The sequence below is a fragment of the Lepidochelys kempii genome, chromosome 6 (assembly GCF_965140265.1).
Source record: "Lepidochelys kempii isolate rLepKem1 chromosome 6, rLepKem1.hap2, whole genome shotgun sequence".
Lineage (NCBI taxonomy): Eukaryota > Metazoa > Chordata > Testudines > Cheloniidae > Lepidochelys > Lepidochelys kempii.
The window spans coordinates 37664114-37683174 of NC_133261.1; the positions used below are offsets into that span (position 1 = coordinate 37664114).

The 19061-nt window shown below is 41.0% G+C and overlaps 1 protein-coding gene across 3 annotated transcripts in view; it reads right to left on the bottom strand.

The window, feature by feature from the left end:
- GALNT18 (polypeptide N-acetylgalactosaminyltransferase 18) overlaps positions 1-19061 on the bottom strand; it is a 383448-nt gene that overhangs the window by 100987 nt on the left and 263400 nt on the right. For all 3 annotated transcript variants that reach the window (XM_073347598.1, XM_073347597.1, XM_073347599.1), the window contains exon 6: positions 17472-17586. In XM_073347598.1, coding sequence (XP_073203699.1) covers positions 17472-17586 — 115 coding nt within the window. The remainder of the gene's footprint in view (positions 1-17471; positions 17587-19061) is intronic.

The window sequence follows — 19061 nt, forward strand, 5'->3', positions numbered from 1 at the left end:
AAAACCTCCTAAGCTTATCTTTACCATCTTAAGTCAAAACTTCCCCAAGGTACAAAATATTCCACCCGTTGTCCTTGGACTGGCCGCTACCACCACCAAACTAATACTGGTTACTGGGGAAGAGCTGTTTGGACGCGTCCTTCCCCCCAAAATACTTCCCAAAACCTTGCACCCCACTTCCTGGACAAGGTTTGGTAAAAAGCCACACCAATTTGCCTAGGTGACTACAGACCCAGACCCTTGGATCTTAAGAACAATGAACAATCCTCCCAACACTTGCACCCCCCCTTTCCTGGGAAATGTTGGATAAAAAGCCTCACCAATTTGCATAGGTGACCACAGACCCAAACCCTTGGATCTGAGAACAATGAAAAAGCATTCAGTTTCTTACAAGAAGACTTTTAATAAAAATAGAAGTAAATAGAAATAAAGAAATCCCCCCTGTAAAATCAGGATGGTAGATATCTTACAGGGTCATTAGATTCAAAAACATAGAGAACCCCTCCAGGCAAAACCTTAAGTTACAAAAAAGATACACAGACAGAAATAGTTATTCTATTCAGCACAATCCTTTTCTCAGCCATTTAAAGAAATCATAATCTAACACATACCTAGCTAGATTACTTACTAAAAGTTCTGAGGCTCCATTCCTGGTCTATCCCCGGCAGAAACCAGCCTATACACAGACAGACAGACCCTTTGTTTCTCTCCCTCCTCCCAGCTTTTGAAAGTATCTTGTCTCCTCATTGGTCATTTTGGTCAGGTGCCAGCGAGGTTACCTTTAGCTTCTTAACCCTTTACAGGTGAGAGGAGCTTTCCCCTGGCCAGGAGGGATTTCAAAGGGGTTTACCCTTCCCTTTATATTTATGACATGAGTCTACTAGATGCGGGGTTGGGGGGGGGGAAGAATGCCCCTAGACAGGGAAGGAAAGTGAAGTTCTTTTCCTTTTTCTCTTTTCTTTTTAAACCAAAGGAATAAAATAAAATAAAAACACTAGCCTGAGTACTTTTAGGGAGAACAAAGGTAACAAAACAAACACTACTTATGCTAACGACACAGATAAGGAAGGGACAACTGCTCCTTCTGTCAGAGGCCAAAGGCGGTAGAGAAGGAAGTGTGTGGGAGGGGGGGGCGGGGGGGGGTGTTCCGCCAGTGCAGTACTAAATAGCCTGGAGGCAGACCACGAGGAAGAGCACATGCGCAGGCTCAACCATGCGGGGGCTCAAAGGGACACTGCTACCAAAAATCTCCAAATAGAGGTGCAGGGGCACACAGACACCTAAAGTGGAGCACCCACAGGGACACTACTCGAAGAAGAACAGAGTTTCATTGGGATGTGCTTGTGCTTGCGTTATGACATGAACACCATCAAGTTGTAACACCACCACTGGAAATCCCTGGCCTTTGGTATCCCCTCCCAATAGGGCAAGAAGAGAGGAAGGATGGCTCCTTCCCAGTGAAGCTAGCCCAGAAGAGTTCACACTCTTGTTTCCCTTCCCTAGGGAGTACGGAAGGTGGGTTGGCAGATCATCAGGTGCTGAAACTGAAAACTGAACCTCTCCAAGTCTGTCCATCCTATATGCATATACTCTACCAGGAAGACACTTAGTTCAGCCATTCATTTTATATATTTAGGCAACTGGATTGAATACAGCATTTCGGCACTTGGCAGCTTCTGAGACTGAAGGAATGTGGCATGGATTCAGAATGTTTACAAAGCCTTTTCTGGACTGGTGCCTAATTACGTTCAGCATATGCTGGGAGGAGAGATACAGCCTCGTTGTTTGAGCTCACTGGATGATGAGCCACCCCATGATCCCATAGTACAGTCAAATGAGAAAGCAGCTTAAAAGACTTGTGCACATCTTTGCCTTAAGGACTTGGAATCCTGTAAGGGGAATAAATATAACCAATCCCAGTGAAAAACTGTGACAATCACCATGAATATTTAACAGGAACCAGGTAATTGTTCTGGCATGAAATAAATAACCTGAAAATAACATTTTTGTTCTCTTATATATTTCTAAACAGAATATAAAGTAGACAATCCAGTTTTAAAAGCTACCAAGAAATATTAGTTTCTGAAAAATACAATTCTAAGTAGTTCACCTGCCTTTTCTAAGATAGATCATAAATGTGAAATATCAGGTTTTGCTCACACTGTGTCTGCCTTCAAACTCAGCCACTTCTCAGTACAGCACTGATACCCAGTTATAAATTGTTTTAAAAAACTGAGTTATTCTGTGTACACTGTTCAAATTAATATAAAAAAGCCACGGAAGATGTAGGATGGCCATAAGTTTCACTAAGACAGGATTCATGCATCACCTTTCTTCCTATGACAACCTTCAGTTGATTTTAATTAAGAATGGGCCTGTTCCAAATCCTACATCTGAACTCTTCCAAAATTTGGGGACGCTCGAAGTCAGATCTAAACTCCAGCTCTGTAATAGGCTAAAAAAAACCTTAATTTCTACAGCAGGCTGAACATCAGAAGAGTTTGAACCTGGATCTGAAATTTTAGGCTCAGTCTCCTCTAATTTTACCACACACACACACACTGATGTAACAAATATTATAATATGGTTTATAAACAACAATTACCCAGTCTCCCAGTAAACTCCAATTAATCAAACCTATAAGCCTTCCCTTTCTTTCCTACACACTGTCAGTCTTTGTTCTGTTTGTGAAGAATAATTAATTACACTGCTGCAAGAAGCATGAATTCACTTAAAATCTTAATGTTAAGTAAGAGCTGTCAATACAGGTGCTGACAAAATGGGATAGTTGTGCAAGGCAGATTCTAAACCAAACTTAATTATTTATAAGGAAAAAAGTCTCCTGGAATACATGAAAATGTGATTAGCATTTGGTTCAGATGTGGCTGACAATGTGCCTTTATAGCATCTATGTATCACGGTGAAACTATGCCACTCAGTTACTAATTCTTGTACTAAAGAAGTGAGAAACAAACATGATTTGAATATCTGGGGCTCATACATCAGGTTATAGAGTCTCTACAGGGCTATTAGCCACAGTCCTGTATTGGGAGCAGCATACAAGCATGCTGTCTGAGCAGGAGGCACAAATTCACAGAGCACCCAGAGGCACAAAGAGTGTGTGCGCTGGCTCCTTCACTCACTAAGGGGATGTAGCACAAACTCCCCCATTCAGCTGGCCAGCTCTTCTGGCAGGTATGGGGGCCAAGTCATGGTCCAATCACTTTCTTACTCTCCACTAGAATGGCCTGTGCCCCAGGGTGCTAGCAGGGAGCAATGAGGGCACTCAGAAGAGCGCACTGAGTTTTAGTGAATGGACACTATTGCAGGAATTATCAAGGTGAGAATAGAGTCCCTGTGCCCGAACCCTTTCATTGCACACACACAGAGGGGGCCTGTCACCAAAACAAAAATGCAAGGTGGCCTCCAAGGCTGTGATTTTCAAAGGAGCCTAAGGGAGTTAGCACTCAGTTCCCATGGAATTTCAATGGAATGTCCGTGTCTAACTCCCTTAAACGTCTTTGAAAATTCAAGCCCAAGAGAATAAGCGTTTTGACTGGGATTAGAGTTTTGCTGGCCAGTAAATTCTAAACAGGCCACAAGTATAAAACCGTCTGACCAGCGGTCTTTGGTTTTCCTGATTCTTCCTTTATTACAGCTGAAATAGGGAACTCACAAGTTGGCCCAGTTCTGCCACCCAGAATTTCTTTGCCCTTTATGTTCGCTTCCCACATTATCCATTTTACTTATGCCCTCCAGAATTTGTTCTAAAACAACCTGGTTATAGAAGTGCAGATCTGTGGCACAAAGCCAACAGACCCATAGGCAAGACGAACTGCACTAACATCTCTGAACTTAGCAGCTTTTGGTCAGAAGAAAGGTAACTTTCTTCTCACAGACCCAGCTCACCGGAAGTTGGGAGGCTATTTGCAAAGGCCAATTCCTGATCCCATTGAAATCCATGGCAAAACCAACAGTGAGTTCAAGGAATCCAGGAGTTGGTCCTAAATATTTATAATGTCCTGTGAGATCCCTGAATGAAAACTGTAAAGGGAACAATCCTACTTCTCCTTGCAATACATGGTAGAACGCCCACGGAAATACAAAGTATTATTATTTGTTATGCTTTACTTATACTGCATCTGAACTTCAGCTCAAAGAGACTCCAAGAAGGGAACAATGAAATTATACATATTATTATACAATTATTTTCAGTTATAAATAGAAGCATGTATACTTTATGCCATGTTCTGTGTAACCCCCTGAAATTACGTGTAATTACACAAGCACAATGAGTGTCTGTCACTCTCCAGTGGCTGGTCTGAATAAGAAGATAAGAGATTACTACAACTATCAGCTAGTGGATTTACTTTTTTAGCTCTTGTGCTTTGGAGTTGCAGGTCCATGGTTCAATCCCCACTAAAAACATAAGATGGTGGGTCATTAGATACACAATAAGGAAAAAAGAAAAAGGAGTACTTGTGGCACCTTAGAGACTAACCAATTTATTTGAGCAAGAGCTTTCGTGAGCTACAGCTCACTTCATCGGATGCATACCGTGGAAACTGCAGCAGACTTTATATATACACAGAGAATATGAAACAATACCTCCTCCCACCCCACTGTCCAGCTGGTAATAGCTTATCTAAAGTGATCATCAGGTGGGCCATTTCCAGCACAAATCCAGGTTTTCTCACCCTCCACCCCCCCACACAAATTCACTCTCCTGCTGGTGATAGCCCATCCAAAGTGACAACTCTTTACACAATGTGCATGATAATAAAGTTGGGCCATTTCCTGCACAAATCCAGGTTCTCTCACCCCCTCACCCCCCTCCCAAAAACCACACACACAAACTCACTATCCTGCTGGTAATAGCTCATCCAAAGTGACCATTCTCCCTACAATGTGCATAATTAAGGTGGGCCATTTCCAGCACAAATCCAGGTTCTCTCACATCCCCCCCACCCCCATACACACACAAACTCACTCTCCTGCTGGTAATAGCTCATCCAAACTGACCACTCTCCAAGTTTAAATCCAAGTTAAACCAGAACATTTGGGGGGGCGGTAGGAAAAAACAAGAGGAAATAGGCTACCTTGCATAATGACTTAGCCACTCCCAGTCTCTATTTAAGCCTAAATTAATAGTATCCAATTTGCAAATGAATTCCAATTCAGCAGTTTCTCGCTGGAGTCTGGATTTGAAGTTTTTTTGTTTTAAGATAGCGACCTTCATGTCTGTGATTGCGTGACCAGAGAGATTGAAGTGTTCTCCGACTGGATTTGTGCTGGAAATGGCCCACCTTAATTATGCACATTGTAGGGAGAATGGTCACTTTGGATGAGCTATTACCAGCAGGATAGTGAGTTTGTGTGTGTGGTTTTTGGGAGGGGGGTGAGGGGGTGAGAGAACCTGGATTTGTGCAGGAAATGGCCCAACTTTATTATCATGCACATTGTGTAAAGAGTTGTCACTTTGGATGGGCTATCACCAGCAGGAGAGTGAATTTGTGTGGGGGGGTGGAGGGTGAGAAAACCTGGATTTGTGCTGGAAATGGCCCACCTGATGATCACTTTAGATAAGCTATTACCAGCTGGACAGTGGGGTGGGAGGAGGTATTGTTTCATATTCTCTGTGTATATATAAAGTCTGCTACAGTTTCCACGGCATGCATCCGATGAAGTGAGTTGTAGCTCACGAAAGCTCATGCTCAAATAAATTGGTTAGTCTCTAAGGTGCCACAAGTACTCCTTTTCTTTTTGCAAATACAGACTAACACGGCTGTTACTCTGAAACCTGACAATAAGGAAAGGCAGAGAGAAAGAACAAACAATTGTTTAATTAAACAGGCTTTGCCATCACATCAAGGGTCTATTTCTGGTTGGAGATAAGCACAGGGAAGAGGCAGATCTTGTGGTTAAGGAAGAGAATTGGGAGATCTTAGTTCTATTCATGGGTCTGCCACAGAAAAACTGTGACCTTAGAGCCACATTTGCCAGACTTATTCATCTTGAGTGGTACCTTAGTTTGTGAGTAGTCCCACAGATCTATAAAGGGCTAAAGTCAATGGCATTGTTTCAGATTAACACCAAAGTAATTGAGAACAGAATTTGTTCCTAAGAGTGGTTAGGACCTCAAGGGTACCTATCATCCAAATATGGACTATGAACAACAGAGGAGATTAAAGGAAAAAAAAATCATCAAAAAGTCAAAACATGAAGATTGCACCCAATTGTGCTGGCAGCCATATTGGTAATTCTCCTGATTTGACCAGCATACCTGACTGGTTGGGCCTATGGGCCAGATCCTCCAATCTGTATGAAAGGTGATCAGTGCAAAATACTGACGGGGTAGGGAGGGCAAAAGTGGCTTAAAGATCTAAGATGTCCTGGACTACTCAGAACTGCTCTCTCTTACACTGGCTGTCAATGGTCCCAAAGGGTGAGTGAGTTCAGCCATCCTCCCTTTTTCCAGAACATGCCCCTTATATTGGCTTCTATAACCCCTATGGGTAGCCCTATAAAAGGGGAAATTCTCAAGTAGCCAGTCAAACCAGCTTTATGGATACACTGCACCACAGGAATGACTGGGAAAGCAGCCAGAGCAGGGCCACAGATGTGGCCCTATACGTTTACATGGCAAGGACAGGTGATCAGCAATGCTCATTTAAAAGCCTTCTTATATAAGTGGAAGGGAAGATACTTGAAGATACTCCAACAACTATGGTTTAAAGGAAGCAGAGCACCTTTTACTGTTGGTGAGGCAGATAATTTATATATGGTGGCAAGAGCTAGAAATTGCTAGTTCTCGGGGGGATCCCTTGCAGAAGGACACGATGTATAATGTGATAAAGGATTCCATATGCAATTTCTACATGTATGTACACACTTTTGAAGCTACCTTGTCTACAGAAGAATACAGACTGCAATCGAGTGATAAACAACAATGCCTAATACTGCAGAACCCCAAAGTTACAAACACCAGTTACGAACTGCCGAGTACACCACACACCTCATTTGGAATTAGTAGTAAGCAATCAGGCAGCAACAGAGACCAAAAAAACCCAAAAACACAGCAACACAACAATATTGGACAGTACGGTTAAACAAACTACTAAAAATAAGTTTTAATAAAATTTGACAATGTAAGGAAACTGTGTTTGTTTAATTTAAATTAAAATGGTTAAAAGCAGCATTTTTCTTCTGCATAGTAAAGTTTCAAAGCTGTATTAAGTCACTGTTCAGTTGTAACCTTTTGAAAGAACCACCATAATGTTTTGTTCAGCTACGAACAAACCTTCATTACCAAGGTGTTTGTAACTCTGAGGTTCTACTGTATTCAGCTTTGCAACAGGTGTCTGCAAAACAATCTCATTGAGACTTTCCCTGTAGGGAATTAGTGAAGGTTTTCGTCTGGACAAGGAGCAGCAGCCTCAGGGAGTATTTTCATGTCTTCAGCAGAATGGAAGGGGATGTTTTTAAAAGGCTTTTGTTGGAGGCCCTATTATTGCTGGGTGTTTCCCCTCTGCTGTTTGCTTTAGAAGAGTTATTTATGAATTCCAATACTGCAGATTCACTGCACAAAGTGTTTTGTTAAAAATCTACCATAGGGGTTATCCTTTAAAAATAACCCAAACCCTCCTTCAGTACAAAGTCTTCTGAATTTTCCTTTGCAAGGAGAACCTTTGAATCAAATGCTTGCTCTTGGCATGGCTCCCTGAGGAGGTTCAAGCAATCAGAATAACCCCAAGAAGTACTTAGAGGATTCCCCCTTTCAAACGGGTTTCTTCACAGCTATGGCGAGGTGGCAGAATGGTCTGTCTTGGAAGAATTTCAAAGCAATGTCAGGCATACCAACAGTGCCTGGGAGATTTCGAATGCCTGTGAAGCAGAAAGCATTGTCTTCAGAGGGCCAAGGTCAGCTGAGGTTGTAACCTAACCAAAGGAAAATACATGGCTGTTCTGGAAGATGCGGCACGAATATCAATTGAAGGAAACTGGTCTACGAAAAAAGGGAGGGTTCAATCTCATTTACAAAATCTGCAGTTTATCAGTAAAGAAACTAATGGCTATGTGGGGACAGAGACACACTCCACGTCGCAGCATTCTCTGGTAATGATTATTACTAACAGTACATTGATAAGGCACCCATCCTCGTAGCCCTACATTTGTGTGCACTCGTGTGCAGACAGGCTAGAATGGTACCACACAACATCTTCTCACACAGGAAACAGGTATTTTGCATCCTGCCACTGCCACCAACTAAGCGAGGCTGAAAGGAAGAGAGATGACCAATCCCAGCCACAACGCTGCACTGGTGAAGAAGATTCCAAAGCCTGCAATAAGCATCTTCTCAAGCATCATCTCAGAAAGATGGTTCTATATGTCACTCTACTATATTCAGATATACACGCAAGTTAGAGAGGTGAGATCCAGCTACTGAGAACCATCTATCCCCAGCTTCCACACCATCCCTGCTCAGCACATGTGTTTGCTCACACTCTGCACTAGCTGAAGCTGCAGACTAGTCTTACAGGATACCCCTACAGAGAGGGAGGCAATAAGAGACAAAGGCATGAACTACCATGGAAATAATATGTGCATCCAAAAGAAATGGGCACTACCTCTTAGTCTGGTGCAGATGAAAGGAGGCACTTTGGACCATTGTTACTGTCTGGGAATCCAAGAGCAGAAATCAATCTAGTAAGGCCCCAAGTTTGAAAACCTCCTGGACAATAGACAGGCAGAAGCCATCAGCTGAAGGAGCAATCAAAGGCTTTGCCTGTTCTTAAAAATGCTTTCACCTGCCTCCCAGCAACAACTCTGGATTAAACTTAAAACACACTGGCTTTCATAGAGGTCACAGACTCCTACAGATATTGGGGAAGTCAGGGAAAGTTTCTGTCTTGGTCAGGTGAACAGGAGACTCACAGATGATTATCAGCTTTCTGATGACACAGTAGCCAAAACATGCCTCCTAGGGGCTTCACACTGAACAAAAAGATCATCCAGATTGGATCCTTTGGGACTCCAAGCCTTAGCCATTCCCAAACACTACACTCTCTGCAAGGAATGAGGAGGCCCATTTTAAAACTCACTTCTTCCTCAAGGCCCACAAACACGAAATCCTGCCAGTAAATATGGTACTGCTAAGTACCGGGCCAGGTTTGGCCTCTGCCCTTATGACTTATGCGATGCTAAGCACGCTGTCAGCACTTGAGAACAGATGAGAATATTAAAACAGTTCCATCCACCCTACCAGGGCCAGAGTTAATTCAGCAACACAGGTCATCAAAGGCACAAAAGACTACTACTAAGATCCTAAACCCGTAGTCCGTCCAGCTTTAGGTCCTCATGCTCAAACAGATGCCCTAGCAAATTTCCTTTGCCAATGGCATGTGGAACTCCAGGGAAGAAAGCATGTGTCATGGCTGATGGATGATCAGATCCATGTAAAAATACACATCAGACCCCGCTAACTCCTTAGGAACAGTCAGGAATGGCTCTCCATAGCTCCACATGTGGAGAATTTGAGGAGTTCAGCATCCCAGGGTCTGGGGAAGTAAGGATCAGAGCCCCCAGTTGTACCACACAGTTCCCCATCTGGCTTTTTGTAGTCCAAAGCCTGAATTTGATCCCCACAACGTACCCTTGATCATGAATTAATAAATTAACATTTTCAATTAAACAAAAACACAGCTGCATGGAGTGATTTAATCATGAAACTTTCCAGAGGCTTTACCTCCAATTTGCGTTTAAGATTACAATATATGCTATTGTCTGAGGTTTGTTTCTTGGTTCTAGGGCCACGGGTAAGCTTTACTCACTAATGATTTCACACCACTGTATATAAACCATTAAAAATGTCTAGATATAGGGCTTTCCTCAACAGTAATACAAGCAGGAGTAAAACTTAGAAAACTCACAGGGGAGAGAGAAAAATTGCAGAACCAAAAATCAGCAGCAACCTCCACTCCATCAAGCTGATAAGGTAGCTCAAAATTGGATAGTCCTGGCCATGGAAGGGGCATGGCCATGACAGCTTATGCACTGATACACGGGATCCTCTCAGAATGATCCAGGGGTAGCCTAACCATAATAGATAGCTGCTCTGCACCCCTTTCCTAATCAAAAATGTTAAGAGGACTGAGACAGTAACAACAGATGGAATCTCGCTTTTGATCAGTCTGGCACAAGGAGGGATAATGGATACACCCCCAAGTTGGCTTTGGTGAATCTGGTCCCTATTCTGTTAGATGCAGATGTCATAAGAACAGCTAAGGGGAAGGGATTACAAACAGCACTTTTTAAATATTAAAAAAACCCAGAATTTCCATTTTGAGAGCCAGAAAACTTTCCTCAGATGAAAAAGGTCCACATTTCTACTTACTTTACGTATTTCTAAATCTCTGTCCTTGGATAAATCCCATTCAAGTGCATTTAACTGTGTCTGAATTCACAAACGTTCAATCAAATCAGCTACTGCATTGAAGCTCATCCCCTTTAGAATATTTAATTTATACTTCGACATATGAAGATGCACCTCTTGTTCATTAAAAGTGTTCCTTTTTTGTCTCTTTAATCACTGAGTGTTCCTTTCATGTTGCTGAGGCTTAAACTAATCAAAAACAAATTCTGCACGACACTAAGCAGTTCATTAGCATGTACCATAGTTGCTGAATTCATACTCGTCATACAGTCTCTTAGAAAACCGAAATGGCCTTGTTCGTGACAAACATTATATTTGGACTCCAGACAAGGCTCTTTAATAATTAAATAGTTTGTTAGGACCTTTCAAAAAGCTAAAGTATTTTCTAGTCTCTCTGAAGTCTTCAGAAAAGAAAGCATTCTTTGTATTTTAACAAACATCCTGCAGAAAAAAACCCCAGCCAGTGTGATTTCATTATTTTTGTGGGTCCCAACAGATAGTCCCTTATCTTCAACATGAATGTTTGGAACAATTTACCATATAAAATATTTGTAGATTGTGGACATTTATGTTTCACCTAAGGTTTTTTTGTCGTTATTGTTAATAATTTATAAGTCGCCAACAGTGAGCTTGGTATTTTACAGACAAGTATGAAGAAAAGTTCTCTGCCCCTTCCAATGTAAACAGACCACATCCAGATGGGTGAATGGGATGCAACCCAAACGAAAGTGACGGAGCGATGAATTTTTCCATGTGTGATGATGGTAGTTCTGTGATTTCTTGGTTCCATATTTTTTTTCATCTAACAGCTCATTGTGGAAAGTAGTAGGGTTTAAAGGTCTGATACAAAGCGCACTGAAATCAGTATATGTACTTCCATTGATTCCCCAATGGGCTTTGGTTCAGGCACTGACTGCTTTTTGGTTGTAGTGTGTTTTAGGGAAAGATCTCTGTAAACCTATTATTAAACATTTCTCATTGGGTCAAATTGTTATTCAGACAAAACGTCCATTGAAATCACAGTGTTTTAACTGAGGATTTTGCTCATGCCATATTCCATACAAGGTTTGCAGAAAGCCCAAGTCCAGGTTTGCACACCCTGCTGATACATGAAGACAAAACTTTAAACTGGAACTCAATTAGGTTCTTTCAATAACAGCCTCCTTTGGAAGGAATCTGCCCAAAGAGTCGATCTAAACACAATGTCTTGGGCGGTGTGAGGGGAGTTCATTCAGGTGGTGATTCAGGATATATGCGCTATAGGAAAGGCTGGGAATTACAGAGTTAATGTAGGATATGTTCTTAGTTTGTCCGCATGCTTTCATTTGTGCGCAGAGCAGAACTTTACAAAGAATCAAGACCTTAGTATTTATTACAGCAAGCAGAAATTAACAAGAAACTTTGCACTGATGTGAATCTGTCTTTATTCTGTGTTAGTGGCAGCTCGAAGAAGCATTCGTAGAAATTAGATCAGAGAATTTAGAGGTGGAAAAAATCATTTAGATTAGTTAATCCATTCCCTTGCCATCACAGGACTGTCCCTTAGTATGAAATGACCAAAGTGATGTGGTTTCTTGGGAGACTATTCTCATTTCTCTCTGTCCTGGTGCCTTCCCTTTTATTTTGGACCAAGTTTTGAACGTGTTTGTGACGGTAACCATTCTCACACCCAAGCTGAAAATTCTAAGGGTAAGCTGCAATAGGACCAGAAAAAGACAAAAGGGAAAGCTAAAAGATTTTTTTTTTAAAAGAAAAATGAAAAGCTTCAACATAACTAGCGTTGGTCCTCAATTTTTAAAATGTAAATTATTCCTTAAATCTTACTTTTGAAGTCTTCATTAATTGCCTTACAGGCCTCGCTTCACATTAATTATGCCTTTATACAACGTCCTCATGGAAAAAGTAATACATGTAAAGAATCTTTCCATATTAAATTGTCAGTGTTTTCCTCTCCCTTTTAGCTAATTGCTTCATTATGTACTTTTTAAATTGTTTTGTTCTGCACGGATTAATTTTGTACTTATCTTCACAAACCGTAAAACTTTTACAATGTATTGTTAAACTATGTATGTTGGGATGCTGTTTTATAATTACAGTAAACCACTCCAAGGCTTGTGTTACTAGGAGATAACATGCTTCCAGGGTCACTGAAGGCAAAGAGCTTCACTCAGTTGTTTCTCAAATGTATCCATCTCGCTGCTAGGCAAAGTGAAATAATTGATACTTAAGTCACTCTATTGCCAAATTTATGCCATAAATACGAAGCAGAAGAAATCATCTTTTATCCTGAAAGTGGGGTGGGAAACAAAGTGTATAACCAATGCAAATTACCAGAGGTTTAATGTTTGTGTGACAAGCTACTGTGACTGCTCATTTTTCATGCAGTTTTTTTTAGACTTCTTTCCAATCCCTGGTGCCCTATGCCAGCGTCAGAAACTCTTGCATTAATGATAGATCTTGCACTACATCAGGGGACCCAGTCAGAACTGCAGTGAAGTGAAGGGTCTGTACAACTACACGAGATACTATATGATACCAGAGGTTACAGTACCACTTTTAGCTGCCCTTAAAGTATTAAACTTTGTGCTATCTTATGATAAGGCACTAATAAATTTGTCTCTCTCCTGTAACCACTGATTTGTGAGTATGTGTGTTGACTTCAGCTGAGTTATTTCTCTCCTTATCATTGCAAGCAGTAATTTCCTTTGTTGGAGCATCAAGATGTTAACATTATTGTCCATTTACAAACACGGGACCACACCGGTGCAGGCAATGCAAAAAGCCTCTAGTGGAAAGCTAAAATACATCTTGCTCTTTAATGTATGTTAAAGGGATGCTACACCACATATCTGCCGGTGTTACATTAATCATCGGCTTTCCTGTGGGAGCTTTGAATAACATGTTCTCTGCCCAGAAATAGTGTAAAAATGATTCACTGGCAAACTGGAAATGTTGTCTGTATGTATAATTATACATGCTGTAGCTGCAGGATACCTGCTGGGGCATTCATGGGCTAAACAGGGGAAAAACAATTATTCCACTGGAAGCTTGACACAAAAATAGAATAAACCATGGAGAGCAAACTGCTGCAGATGTCATGACTGACACAACTGGAGGCATGACAATGTGGAGGCAAGTTCTTTCTTTCTTTCTTTTTCAATAGAATCATTTCTTGTGGTAAAATGATAATCATATAGAAATGACAGCCCTTAAAATAGAGAATACTAGTCTCTGGTACCACTGGGCTTTAGAACATCAACGTAATGAAGTAGTTTCCTAAACCAATAGCATTTTAGAGATGATTTTTGCTTACATCAAGGTCTCAGTATCAATTATATACAAAGCCACTGTAGCCACGTAGATCACTAGTTCTGGCAGCACTCATGCTGCAAAACTAAACAATTTTCATAATTTTTGGCAAAATGTTTGCTTTAAAAAGTATTGAACGCTTTTCACAAGATCCTCAATTTTTGTCAGTTTCTCAACTTTCTCTCACGTGATTTAAAGTTAGTTAACAAAATTGTTTCTTGCTTCATGAAACCATGCTGACAAGAAATGACTGCTTTTCCATTCACAAAACTGGCAAGAAAGTAAAAATGTCATGTTCAGTTAACTTTTAACAGCTGAAATTAAGGAGAAACCAACATATTTAAAAAACAGAATTATATTCTACCTGAAAATCATTTTACCTCACACTGTTAAAAGTAACACTTCAGATTACTATCACAAAGAAATTGGAGAAGAGTAATTTTATCTGTTTTTCCCCCTCCAGTTATTTTGTGCATTTGACAGTGTTGTGTGTATAGTCCGTTTCACTGCAGTCTATGTGGGTCTTTCATGAATTTCTAAAATCAACTAAAAAAATACATGATTGTAAAACTACACCAAGTGACAGTGTCTGAAAGTGTGTGTGTATGACACTGACTTAGGACTCATTCCTACCCATTCTGCTGTGAGCAGGGCACTTCATGGCTGCAGAGAAAAGGGTAAGATTTGCCCATTACAGACTAATCCTGAGGAGTGTAAGAGGGCTTTGTTCCACATGGAAATGACACAGAGCTGAGAGATAAATTTTCAGTTTGAACCAGCCACGGCTGCTAACACAAGACATGGGAAAAAGTAGCAGACATGGCTTGCCGATTCCCCACTAAACAGGGCTTTGGCTCACCACATACATACAGTACATGGAGACTCTGGTCACAGTACTTGCCCTGGTCTACTCACAGTCCTCCTTCCACAAGGAGCTGCCGAGACCCACCATGGCAATCTTCTCTATGGAATGGGCGGGTGCGAGGGGGGTGGTGGAATGGAGTCTCATTAATGCTGTCTTCTGTGCATCCACATAATCTAGCACCCTGTAACATTGAATTCTCCACATTTATAAGACTTACCAGGGAGAAGATGGCAATTCTGTTCAAGCATTATTGCAGGCAGGTGAGCCTGTAGAGTCATGTAGGCTTGCAGCACACAGGAGACTTCCTAGAGGAAGGAAGGAATGCTGCTTGGCATTCCATCTGTTCACTGTGTGAACACATTACAGCATGCAGAATAGGAACAGGCCACTGTGTATTTACTTTACTCACAACTTCCTGGCTATGGTAAACCATAGAGTAAACTCAGGAAGTTGGCTGGCTAACGAGCTCCGTCATATTGTATGATACGTGGTACACAATACCTCGGAACTTGGAAAGCCAGCTACCAGGTTTACTCAGGCATGCTTGGTAGCTGATTCTCCAAGGCTACATAGTAAAGCGTGCCACATGTCAGGATTAAGCCATATGCTGCTAAAAAGGAAAGTACAGATGAAAGATGAAACAGAGGACGCAATCTGCGCCCTGGTGTAGAGGTTATAATTTTAAAATAAAAATGTTATTTACTGTACTGATACTGTATCTATAAAATGCAAACTGCTGATGTTTCTGCTGAACAATTACAGCCTGCATTTAGTGATTCATTTTAGGCCCTGCAGTTAAAAGCAATCCAGAAAGTCTTGAAATTACTCTCTGGTGCTGCAGAGACAAGAAAATGTAGTTAGCCAGCCGGGAAAGACCATCTGGAGCTAAATCCTTCTCTGACCATAGTTTTCAGCATGCCTCTATCTAAAGAAAATTAAAGGCAGCTTTGTGGAGTAACACTGCAGTCTGTAGAGCTAGGGACTGCAACTAAATTACATGATTTCCCACAATATTCTGACAACAGCATTTTTTGTAGGCACCTGCATTTTGCCACGAGGTAGCACATGGCCTCAGGTCTGTACCGGGAGCAGTGGATTAAGTGAAGAGGCACACTTGCAAAGTCTACCATCTTCAGAAAGAATATTACATTCCTGGCAGCACTAATATTGCATTTTAAATGTATATTAATCCTGGTATTATCTGGGTTATGATAAGCCTAGTGAGGAGAGTCATTAATAAACTGCTCAGCTATCTATTACAGATGTTTTGATGCAGCTGGGAACTCAGATCAGAGTCAGAATAGAGCTGGACGAAGCAATATATGTTATGCTACCTTGCACATTGTGGCATGTCAAACATGAAAGTGTTTTATTTAGGTCAGGCTTCACTTCCCTGGAGACAGAAGAATAGATATTAAGAAATTAGAGCACTGTCGGGGCTTATTCCAGTAATCCAGTATACTCCAAAATTTCAATTATGGTGGGGTGGGGATGTTGTGCATCTGTCTAGTCCTGTCTATCAAAGTGATTTTCAGCCGTTAACATCCACAAGGACTAAACAGACCGGACAGGCTAGTACATTACTTGAGAGCATTGGGGCCATATTCTGTCACACAAATTATCATCAAAGTCTCATAAGTACGACTGATCAAACTCTTTGCCCTCTCATAGAAACAATAACTCATTCAGTTAAAAATCAGTGTCACGAAGTTTAAAACTCAGCAAGCAACGTCGAGCTGAGAAATCTGGCTCTCGGAATGGACTCAGGCTCCCTCTCCTTAAGCGTGCAGAGACTGGCTTTATCAAAGGCAGGATGCTCACATCTCTCCTCTAGCACTCCCTGCCCGTGGGGGGGTAACATATCTTGGCAAGGGCCTTGCCTTCCCTTCTGTTGCAATAATGCTTTCTCTCTAACAAGTGGGAGGAAAAGATTATCAGAAAGTCAGAGGTGGAAAATGAGTGGTTTTGTAATATGTCTCAGTCTGAATGCATTACCTGAAGTTATTTTCTCATTATTTACAGAAATTCATCCTTGTCTTTATGCTAGTGTATATCTTTATTCCAGAGACCAGATAGCCACAAAACACAAACTTCAATATGTTCAGCTAACATTTCAGTAGCAGAGTTTGTAAATCTAATTTTGTAACGCAAATGGAACCTCTTTTTCATTTCTCCAACTATGTAACTCAGAATCGGTCTTTCACTTGTATCAAAAAACTGAGAGAATCTCTTAAATTGAGCAATGTTGCATTTTCAGGATGGTATTTATTCATGAGGAGAGGCAGAATGAGATACACAAATCACACAGAGTATTGCAAATGGTAAATAAATGAACAGTGTATGACGAAAGAGAAAATACGAGGAACTATGCAAACTCAGTACTCTATGAATATCTTAACTCCTCAGTAAAGGCAGAGGGGAGACAGCGGAAACATAGGGCAAATATGCTATCTCCAAAGTGAGCTCCCCAATTTAAATAAACAGATGAATCTAGGAGAACCTTCCCCATTAGATCTTTGAGAATCCTCACCTCCCTATAGCTGAGTGTTATAAGTGGGGCAAGGATGTTTTCTCCAAGCTTCATCATAGCATCTACCACTACCAGCTATGTGAAATGACATCATGTTTGTTTCCTCCCCTCCCCAACTACTGCTTTTCATCCCGTCCCTCCCGTATACAACCCATAGGTGTAGGATTCTATGGCTGGCTTGGTATATTACATAATGGCACAGACGGACAGCAGTTATATAGCTCCTTCACATACTACCTCTACTATCTGTTGTCTGCTTCTTCACCTATGATGTGGGGCAAGTCACATTTTATAAGAACAAACTATCAGGGCTTGTTGTTTGTTACATTTCTTACCCTGATCCCAAGCTCCACGTTCTCTCCTCCATAGACCTCCATGCCTTCATCTAGTAAGCCAATCTCTTGGAAGTACTCCCTGTCTACTATGAAGCATCCAATCAGTGCAGGGCTTCTGTACAACAGAACAACAGAAAACAACAGTCAGAGAGCACATAAGCTACTTCCTTTTTTATTGTCACTCAAACAGATTGTAGTTAGCGTCACTGGGCCATACTGGGTGTAAGACCGTGGACTGCAACGGAGTTGCACCCAAGATGGATTTGGCCAATTTTGTCTTATTGTGCTATTTGTTTTTTAAACCAAATTGAAAGGTGCCAGACTGACAATGCTGAAAACTGAAGCCTTCAGTACAGGATGAGCAATAAGAGTGATGCTCCCCTGCAAAGTTTTGCCCATCGTGTCCCAGGTCCGTTTTGGAGAGACCGGCTCTTGTGGGCAGAGGGTTGCAGTGTCTCTATTGCAGCTCTTGGGTTCTCAACGTAGACTGCCAACAAGGGTACCAATTAGTGCAAATTTTGCCCTTGATGAAGGAATGCATTTAACCACATGCTTAAATCCATCCCCTAGTCAGGAAAGCATTTAAGTGTGTGCTGAACTTTAAGCTTAAATTAACTATCTGCTTAAGAGCTCTTAGTGAATATGGATGCTTTCTTGAGTCAGGGCCTTTTTTGGTGGCTTTTGTAATATGGACACAAGAAGTGAGTATGAGACAACTCACTCCTTTCACTGAAATGCTGTAAAATATGAATGTCTATCAGCCACTGCTAATCTGGGACAAATCTGAATCTGTGGCCTAGGGGTGAGAGTCTCCATATCACACTGAGTCACCCAGTCCTACTGATACTAATTTCCTACTACTTCAAAATCCTGAGACACTCAGTCTTACGAATGCTGAACCACGTTTAAAATGGTGAAGATTTGACTATACAGAGTATAATTTTCCCCGCTATGAGGGAAGGCGAATATAGAGTAATTAATTTAGTTTTTACAGTGTTTTTAGCTTACCTTGCATGCTGATAAAAACAAAAATGTCATTTTTGTCATAGTGTGAGCAGAAGGAGCACTGGGAACAACAGGATATTAATGAAAGGACACAGAGCAATGCAAGAGTATAGGGTAAATCATCCTGCATTTATCAGGAAGAGAACAATCAAGCTGTGTTAAATGCAGACATCTGCTTTTCATGTGATTATAGGATCGCTTAATCACAAAACTTAAAATTCTCTCCTTGTACAGATTTATATATTTGTGTGGTGTTATCCTACACTATTACTGTACCACTTCAACATAATGAGAAAATATTTGACGTATTTAGTAATGAGGAAAATATGAGACAACCTTATAGCATCTAAAAAAATAGTGCTGAATTTATCACAGAATAGGAAGGTCTCTGAATGTTTTTTTGAAGGAAAGAATCCCTTTGCCTTTGTTTTAATTCTGTTGTATTTTCACTATGTGCCTGAAGTAATAACGTATTGGTTACTGGGGGAATGGTCTAACTAAAGCTATCTATCCACATGCTGAACTTAATTTATTATTACATGACACTTTTGTACAATGTATCTCAAAAATAAACAATAATCCAGG